The sequence below is a fragment of the Truncatella angustata genome (assembly GCF_020726525.1).
Source record: "Truncatella angustata strain MPI-SDFR-AT-0073 chromosome Unknown BKA67scaffold_5, whole genome shotgun sequence".
NCBI classification, from domain to species: Eukaryota; Fungi; Ascomycota; class Sordariomycetes; order Amphisphaeriales; family Sporocadaceae; genus Truncatella; species Truncatella angustata.
In genome coordinates, this window is record NW_025763385.1 from 1,577,617 (window position 1) to 1,586,898 (window position 9,282).

The following is a 9,282-nucleotide window of genomic DNA, read 5'->3' on the forward strand; positions in this document are numbered from 1 at the left end:
CATATTCCCTGTAATGTAATGAGACCTAGTAATACACATGACTAGACCAATCGAACCCAAAATTTTGTTCCCACAGACTGACAATGATATCAGAGCTTGGCATTACGACCGGAAGACCTCCCCGCATGACCAAAAACAATGGATTGGTTCGACACCAACTCGTCTTTGGTGGCCTTCAAGGCAGGCGTGTCAAGGAAACTCTTGCCGGCAAGGAATAGCCTGCACATTTCCTGCATGCGACCATCTCCATCCACCGCTGTGTCCATAAGGTATAGCACTGCAATTAAGATCTCGGCAACTTTCCATAGAATATCTCGTGCTGAGCTCATCAAGTCTTCCTGCTTCGTCGCTTCGATCTGCCACTTTGTCTGCTTCCAACTTGCCAGTATACTATCATTTTTGTCTTTCGTAGCGCTTCTGACCAGCCAGTCGAGAGCCTCCAGACTCTCCTTTCCTTCTCGTGGATGTTTCAGAGCCCGCACGAAATCCGTACTCAGTACATCCGTCGTGCCCTCCCAGATACTCAGCACACATGCGTCACGGAAGAGCCTCGCGATGTTCAAGTGTTCGGTTTCCGAGTTCTCGAGGTACCCGACGCCGCCGAGGGATTCCATGCAGGAGTAGATGAGATGGATGCTGTTCTTGCACACATACGCTTTTACGACTGGGGTCAAGACGCGGAGTAGGGGCGTTATATGGCTCTGGGGTGGTGTGATGACAGATAATGACGCCTGAGGGGAAGAAGAAGAGGGAGTATGCTCTTCGAGACCCATGACAAAAGTGCCGTAGAATGTCAACAGCATCAGACCATGGTAGCTTACCGTCATGTCGGACAGTGTGCGCATGTGCAGCGGGCTGTCACGCAGGCTGACCCTGATGCCTTTCCCGGCTCCCACCTCTCGAACCTTGGCGAACGCCCGCGCGATGGCAAGGCTGCGGCTGAGGTATCCCAGCCCTCCTATGGCGGATCGGAGCCGTGTGATCGTCAGGATGGTCGATATTTCCCTGATCCCCTTTCCTTCTTCCCCAATCAGCCAGCCGCGCATGCCGCTCAGCTCCAATTCGGCAGTGGGAAGGGACTTGGTCCCCATTTTGTTCTTGAGCCTCGATATCCGTACCCCGTTCAGCTCCATACCACCTCTGTCTCCTGAGGCAGACACTACCAGATCCGGATTCCAACGCCGCATCGGCGCGTAGAAAGCGCTGAGCCCCTTATCCGGGGCTGTTTGCGCTAGCAGGATCGTCATATTACTGTCCGTGGCGCTGGAGAACCATTTGAAACCAGAGATACTCCACGGTCCTAACGGGATATCCTCGCTGGGACTCGCAAGCGGCGTCCTGCCAGAAGAGGCGAGAGGGGCATACGTGGCCACGGTCTCGGTTCGCGAGACGTCGCTACCACCCGGACGTTCGGTCATCCATTGCCCGCTAGTCCAGGCCTTTGCTGGGTCACGAGAAGTGAGATGGCCGAAAGCATTCTGGAACACCTTGCGCTCTATGGGCTGGAGCTTGTGGTTTCGGATTGTTAGTTGCCGTTGGAGAAGTCGGCTTGCGCCGTCCTGCATCGCTTGCGGGCAGGATGTGTTGGCGCTGGAACCTTCCCATAGAAGAGAGCGCATGTACTGAATCACACGAGTGTATTGCGCAAGACCTTGCTCGTATCCTTTGGCGGAGCATCTAGGAAGGATTATTTATGAACCATATTTTCGCACGATTGTCTTGATCTCTACGCAAATGGATCCAGGTGGTCTTACCCATTGACAAATCCAAGTTCTTGGAGTTTCCTCCACCCTTCCGTGATGACCAGTTTCGAGCTTACTGGCTCGCCGAAGGCATTTTTTCCGGTGCCGCTAACATACGGTTGGTTTCTCTCGGCATCCGATACCCATTCCAGAACCTGTGGCGACAATGCTTCATCGCATAATCGCTCGATCTTTGGGCCCTCCTCGTTAAGAATATGCTGTGGCACAAATACTGCCCATCTTAGTCAGATTGGAAGATCACATAGAAATCTTACCCTATTCCTAGGTGCCCGGTAATGAGCTCACGTACATTTTAAAATTCGTTGTATGCTCGGATCTTCCTGAAACTGGTTGCCCAACGTGGGGACTTCTTGGAAGAAACCGCTGGTTGCGCTGGCTGCTTCCATAATTTGAGTAGTCCGGTTTGCTTGCAATCTCTGACGTTACAACGAGCTCAACGTTCCTATCTCTCCAACCAATCGAACGACGTTGAAAGTTCAAACACTTGACGGTTTAGTCGATCAGGGCTCACAGAAGCGCACTGTCACTAATTAGTAGAGAAAGATCCTTGCAACATATGTTCAACAATGCATAGCAAGCGATGATAGTAAGAAAAACGTGTGGGATGAATACGGGATAGGATAGCATTTGACCGCGGAGAAGTGCCTATATTCGGCATAAATCTGGCAGTGTAACTTGAACCGCGGCTCTTTCTGCAGGAGGACGGAATGTTTCCGCGACGCTTACATGTGAACAATTGGAGATACTCACAGGGTGGCGAGCGGGCACATCCACGACGGCTGCAATTTTTAAAAGTGAGCTCTACTCGTGAGACACGATATAATTTTGAGTCATTCGATCTTAGTACTTACCATGGGTGGAAAGCCAGTGGTATACTGTGGGACTAAATGGATGGCCACCTCGTGCTTGAGTGCGGACTAAATTTTAAAATAGGCGAACAAAGAAACTAATGTAATAGTTCAACTGCGAATACGTTAATGACGTGGAAATGTGTAAAAGTAACCAGAAAAATTCTAGCTAGATGTCAAATTTTCTTTTCCCATCAATGACAGACCGTGTTTGATTTTCAAATCGTATTGTAGTTTTTGGCGACAGAGTTTCGGCCTGGCGAATAAGAAATATCATTGATACCTCGCAAACAAGGGCCAGATCGTAGGTTAAGGAGAATGGTCAGAGGACCGGCTGATGGTAAGGATGAGACCACGGGAGATATAGTCTAGGGAGTCCTAGTTGAACGCTGCGGTGTTGGACCTGGAGGCTTATCATCACGGTCTCGAAAACGTGCTTAATTTACCTCCATGTTATTCTTCACAAACCAGCCATGATATATGGACTGATCAGTACAGGCTAACAAATATTACTGCTCGGCCAATACCTCGTCCATCATCAGTACGATTCTGCCGGCGAGGGCATTTATAGACTGGTTAACCAGGCGAACCGGGGGAAGCCTATCTATGATTATACAGTACACATCTTACTCAGCAAATTGTATAGCCCTGTTCTTGGTCAAATTTAGTAGCGTTATGAACAAGATTTGTGTACGGTTGCCAGTAGGCTAGGTCCAAGGGCCATAGAATTGCTTGATGTAAGCAGCCTGTGGTTGCCTATCAATCAGCTAACCTTCAAAATATGTAATAACACGCCCTGTACCCCTAAGGAGGTTGCGTCGGTGGCTCTGAAGCCTTCGTCTCGACGTTAAGCAATTCAAACAGATAATCAAATGAATCAGTTAATTTCTATGCAGAGAGCATGATATTCATATTTTGGCCAATGCTAAGCATTCTGTATCGTAAAAACTCCGCGGGAATCATAAAATAATCCTTGTTTTGACTGCTATAGAACAAACTCTTGCGAAAGAATTCTAAGAGGCTAGTATCGAGTCTACTTCGGCATATTGGTTTCCACAATATCACTGCCTCGGCTCTAAGCCTCTCGTCTCTATAGATCCTTTACGACAGCCCGGAGAAGTCAGTTGTACACTTGGTGGACGAGTAGCTACCCCCATAAACTTAACATCCCTCACGCGACCTCATGGTCTGGGCTGGGTTCGGCTACTTTTTCGATAGGTGCATCAATGTGCATGTTGAACTCCTGCTGTGGGTCGAACAGGAACGAAGCAACTAAATAGAGCCGTTAATATCCAAGACGACAAGACGTGTAGGGGGTAAAACCATACGTATTGCAGCTACAGCGACGAAACATGCAGCGGCTATATACACATGTCTAAAAGCTTGGACGTATGTGTCTAGAAGCGCTTGTGTGCCAGCTTCAACGATCTGAGGAGTCACACCGGGGATGGCTAGCAGAGCTGTCTGATTTTTACTCTGTGCGCTCAGTACCGTAACAAAATCTTCAACGTATTCCGAGGAGAGCCCATCGCTGATAGCGGCGCTAGCAATGTTCTCTCCCATGTGTGCGATTTCATTGTTGAATAATGCATTGTCTAGAAAGGGATTAGTCGACTACGATAGGGTGGGAGCGCGAAGTGCTTCTCTTCTTGAGAAGAATCGGCCTCCGCTGCCGTTTTTAAGATATCCTACTTACAGATAGCTATGGCAATGGTGCCACCAAGCGATCGAGCGCTAAGCATGAGACCACTTGCCTCGGCGATAAGTTCTGGTGGAGTAGATAGCTGCGCGGCGGTGACCAGGGTCGTCAAGGTCATCCCGAGGCCAACTCCAAGCAAAACTGGATAGAACCAAACGGCATTACTCGACCCCGTGTTGGAAGTCGCCATACAGATGAAAAAGATCAAGAAAATAACAAAGGCGGCAACAGCAATCCAACGGACACGCTTGTAAGCAGCACTAAAGCATTCAAAGTCAGCAATTGTCGCTTCCAGATGGGGCCTTGGGAGTGGGGATCTATTTTTCGAGACAGCCAGAAGGAGCCCAGTTGCCTTTGCTAGACAACATATACTCCATACATTTGCTGCATTCGTTGGGTCCATCCAGGAAAGTGACCACTCGAGTTGTCATCACGGCTCCCACTGGTGAGCTTGGCATCCAATGTCGCATCAATTCAATAAAATTGGCCAGCCGCACCGAAATCAAGAGCTGTCTTGCTGTGGTGGGCGATCCCGTCTAAAAAGGTAGAACATAATTCCGAAAATTGCTCACCAATACCAGCCAGCAGCAAGTGCGCCCAAAGAGGCAGAAATTAGCATGATACAGTACCGCGTGGCAACGATAAGTGCGTCTGATTCGTAGAGCGTGCCGATTTGGAAAATGAGGTAGTTGTTGGCGGCGAAGTAGGCAATACCTTCGCAACTGACAGTCAATACGCTGATAGCGAAGTTTCTGTTTCCAGTAAAAAGGCCGTGGTGGAACATGCCTTCGTAACCAATAATTAGTACGCCAGCAAAAAAACTTCATGCTAGTGAGACATACCATCCTTCTTGATGTAAGTTTCGTAGCCGATTAAGCACAAAAATAGTACGAGGCCCACGGCGAAGGTTGCAGAGACATGCGGATCGTTCCACTGGTAAGGATTCTGCGAATAAGACAGTCCGACAGAAAATAAAACAAGGCCAGCCGCAAGTAGAAGATAACCGATCCAATCTAGCTTGGCTAATTTCTCGGTGGTGGTAAATTGCTGGTTTTCGAAAGGCGGGGGATTGTATACCACGAAACACAGAATTGCGGCGATCAAATACCTATGCGACAATCAACAGTCAGTCTATTTGGACAGACAAATGGGGATTATTAGTCCTCTCCTGCAACAGAGAAATGACTATAGCTGGAAAGGATGGAGAAGGGCCTTTAAGAGTCGCATACCACGCCATACATATAAGGAAGTAGGTTCGAAATCCATCCGATGTTGGATCATTGTTTCGGTTCAGCGCACCACCAACGAGAAGTCCAAATATTGTCCCCAGACAGGTTGCAACCATGTCAATGGCCTGTCCCCAGCTTCGCCATCTTCGTGGCAGAACTTCAGATGTCTGTGTTATAAATATCACAATTAGTCAATGTCTTAGGCAATAGGGAATATTCGGCGAGATTCTGGCTTGATCCAATCACCAGCCTGACTTCTCGAAAGGTCTGCAGGCCGAGAAAGTCACATACTAGGATCTTCTCGAATGGCAGAAGAGACTTGAGATTTCAGGTTTCTTTCTATACGTACGACAGTATGTAGCAACGGTTGGGCACCAAAAGCCACACCCGTAAGCGTAAAGCCAGCTATTACCATATTCATTGAGGTTGCACGCGCGATCACCACGGAACCGATAGCGCCAAACATCGCACAAACTATTAAGAACCATTTTCGTCCCCAATAATCGGCTGCCTGGGCGACGATGGGACCGAGGACGACGGTGACGATGGCGATGGGTGCAGTTAACCATACTATAGCGGTAGAGTTAAAATGAGCGATAATTGTTTGACCTTGCTTGAGAGAGTTCAGTAAACGATACATCGTGTCCTCTCAATTGCCTGATGATAACCAAAACTGTATTGGAAGATATATACTGCCAATACAGAGGGTGGAAGTCTTGACCCCAATCAAAGCTACTTATCGACTTGTGAGCTTGAGTGGTTGGAGGAAGAGCAGCCGGTGGTGAGTAGCACTGCATAGTGACTGAAATCTGGTGGTTTGGAACCATCCGGCGATTAATGGGACAGATACGACGTGGAATAACTTACAGCACCGGCTCCAACCACACTGGTCAACTGCGCGAAATATATCAGACAAACAGCAAGAATTGCCAAAAACGTCTTTGCGTGGACTGGAGAGTTTGTTTCAAGTTCATGGCTGGTGGCAGAAGAGTGTTCCTTTGCCTCTTGTATTACTGGTGACGAAGGTTCTTTAATTGACTGGTCACTTTCAACCTGTGGTTCCGCCATTGTTGCAGTCGATAACTCTAGAATATGACGGGGAAATAGTAGCAGCACAGCAAGTTTCCTGTCCGAAGTCCAGCTCGAAACGGCATGCCACCAAAGAGAATACTATGTAATATTTATATCAGCCTGGGCCAAGCAACACGGGCCGAACTGCAAGGCCCGAAAGAGGGGAATGAACATGGAAAGCATATAATCAAGTTGAGCTACAAGCTGATTCATCCCAAGATCCATTATATCCGCATGTAAGCTATGTGTATCATGAATCGCATTCACAACCTGTGCTGCGTGACCGAATGTCACTAACGGTGGTCTAGGGAAGCAGCAACATTCTGTAGTCCATGTAAGGTTTACCAATTGTTTGGCTGAATTAAAATGTTACAATAGACCGTTGAGCTGGGACAATCGGACGACTAGGAAGGATTCCCATCCATGAACCCTGCATATCGAATGGCCCAGATCCTTCGCGGCAGGTAGGGGTGTAAGAATGAGCTAATCAGTGTAAGCATTACAAGGGGATACCGAATCGATGCTGGGATTTAACTAGATCCATAAAGTCAGAGTCGTCCGATTGGTAGTGAACGCTGGAGGTCAGATGAAGTGCTTGCATGAAAATCACGGTCAACGACCAGGTTGAAATCTGGTTGGGGGTACACTGCGCATGCGGCGATAGAGTACTTTGGTTCGATGCTGTTGATAACTAGAAAAGTCTGGACAAGGATCAGAGAACACTAGTGTACGGTGTCAGCAGTAGGCAACCCTGCTTACTTGTTCCTTCAATTCGGTCGTGTCGGCGTTGAACATGATAAGACACGACCGAAGAGACTCTTTTGAGATATGCTGAACATGGTTTCGGTCCGAATATCAAAACTCTTGGTAGGCAACGCGAAGCACCGCGGGAACCTGACGGTGCCTGCTGTGGAGTCCAACGCAGCCAGACGAGGAGTTGAACAGGTCGCGCTGATCTGGGAGACTCAGGCAGCGGAGATAGATTCCTCCTCAGTGCACGGCGACGTAAAGGAAGAACTAGTGACGATTGCTTCGGATGTCGAGAATCGCGCACTAGTTGATCTGCTAGGCGTCAAGGCTATGAAACGGGACACTTAAGAACCGTGAGTAGACCACTGATCAATCTGGTCTCGCTTTTCTCGCTGTAGGATGTCATTCTGAGTAATGAAAGGCAATACTGGAACCGCTTACTTTGAAAAGATCTCCGCGAGAGTTCTAAAGCACTATCAGGCCGGCGTACGCATTGTTGTTAAAGATGATAGCGGAAATGGCTTAATATTGGCGATCATGGTGTTGGTGAGTCTTGTTCAAGCTGGTCGCAATGTTTTCAGTCATGGTCATGACCTCGAACGTCTCAATCTCGGCGTTTTAGTTGTGATCTACTGGTACCTTGGAATGGATCAAGCCTAGAGATTGGTCGCCGCCGTAGGAATTTGGGATTCCAGGAAAACAGTAAATTGGGCTTGTTGAGGAAGATAAAAGAAGGAACACGACAGGCACCGAACGAATAGAGTTGTTATAAAGTGAACGTCAAGGTGCTGGTATCCGTAATACATGTGGCTGATAAGCTTTCGTCTAAGGTCTGAGAATAAACGCCTTTTTGTGGTCATGGTACCAGGTCAGTCAAACTGGGAAGCCCATAATTGAAACAATAATCATCGTCATTTAGAATGTTGCTAGGCCTAAATGGAATATATCAAGTACCAATCCCCCACTACCAATCAGTTATTTATCTATGTAATTCCTACCAAAAGGTCATCGAGACGACTGGAGTTATTGAGCGCTCTCGACTAGGCTGTTGAATATATAACTCGCCTGCTCGCTGATGGAATCATTGATCTGAAGACCTTGAAGGCCGATGCAGAGAACATCTTTGCTCGCCAGGAAGCAATATAAGCCCTCTCCTCAGAGATAAAGAACGAGTAAAGTACGACCGGGATGACACAGCAAGCGGCCGTCTTACCGACGGCACAATAGAGCGCACCAAGTGTGCAGGCAACGTAATTGCCCGCAGCCCCTCCATTGACGGTGGGTAGGACTGCTGTCGATGTAGCCATAGGCGCAGAGCTTCCGCCACCACTTTCACTACCAGCAGAGCCAGTATAGTATGTGGGAAAGAAAGAAGATATGCATATATGGGGCGGAGTAGGAGTAGGGATAGAGTCTCCACTACCATGGCCACCACTAGTAAAGTTAGTAGGGTAAGGACTAACACCGGTTCCTCTGGACGTATAAGTCGGGGATGGAGTAGAACCATATCCACGGACGTCGAGCGGTTTGGCCCATACTGGCTGTGGTGCCAAGCACGAGGAGGAGAGAACTGGTATGTATGTTGAAAAGCAGATCTTGGACTGGTGTGCGGGGTTCCCGAGTGACTGGAAGTGGGCGAGGGACTTGAGTGTTAATGGGAAGATTAGGTTATCAGATTTCCATGTGGGAGATGCTCGCATGCTTATGCCTGATAGCGACACGATGATATCTTTGCAAAGCGTCTAGACGTAGTATAACTTGTTACTACGACGCGGTCGTTGAACCATCTTGTCTGAGCCACGCTTGGAACTTGACGGCGGCTGTCGAGAAAAGTAAGATACACAATCGCCAAGCTAGATTCTTCTGCCACACAATGTGGTAAAGTAGCTCTGAATATTGAGAACGGTAAGTGAGTGGAACTT

At 48.2% G+C, this 9,282-nt stretch overlaps 3 protein-coding genes across 3 annotated transcripts; all 3 read right to left on the reverse strand.

Moving 5' to 3' along the window:
* Positions 1-89: 89 nt before the first annotated feature.
* Positions 90-3,086, reverse strand: BKA67DRAFT_536682 (uncharacterized protein; the record flags this gene model as incomplete). Its single annotated transcript, XM_046100200.1, has 7 exons — positions 90-1,677; positions 1,755-1,974; positions 2,053-2,179; positions 2,275-2,283; positions 2,514-2,542; positions 2,615-2,680; positions 3,080-3,086. The coding sequence occupies 7 exons, from the start codon at positions 3,084-3,086 to the stop codon at positions 90-92; spliced, it is 2,046 nt and encodes a 681-aa protein (XP_045957255.1).
* A 506-nt stretch (positions 3,087-3,592) lies between these two features.
* Positions 3,593-6,607, reverse strand: BKA67DRAFT_678098 (major facilitator superfamily domain-containing protein; the record flags this gene model as incomplete). The annotated part of the gene is made up of 9 exons (XM_046108845.1): positions 3,593-3,883; positions 3,940-4,206; positions 4,308-4,570; positions 4,883-5,096; positions 5,153-5,418; positions 5,540-5,706; positions 5,831-5,857; positions 5,889-6,152; positions 6,407-6,607. 9 exons carry the CDS (start codon positions 6,605-6,607, stop codon positions 3,783-3,785), a joined length of 1,770 nt encoding a protein of 589 aa, XP_045957256.1. The 3' UTR covers positions 3,593-3,782.
* A 1,793-nt stretch (positions 6,608-8,400) lies between these two features.
* On the reverse strand, positions 8,401-9,060 carry BKA67DRAFT_536684 (uncharacterized protein; the record flags this gene model as incomplete). The annotated part of the gene is made up of 1 exon (XM_046100201.1): positions 8,401-9,060. The coding sequence occupies one exon, from the start codon at positions 9,058-9,060 to the stop codon at positions 8,401-8,403; it is 660 nt and encodes a 219-aa protein (XP_045957257.1).
* Between the last annotated feature and the right edge of the window lie 222 nt (positions 9,061-9,282).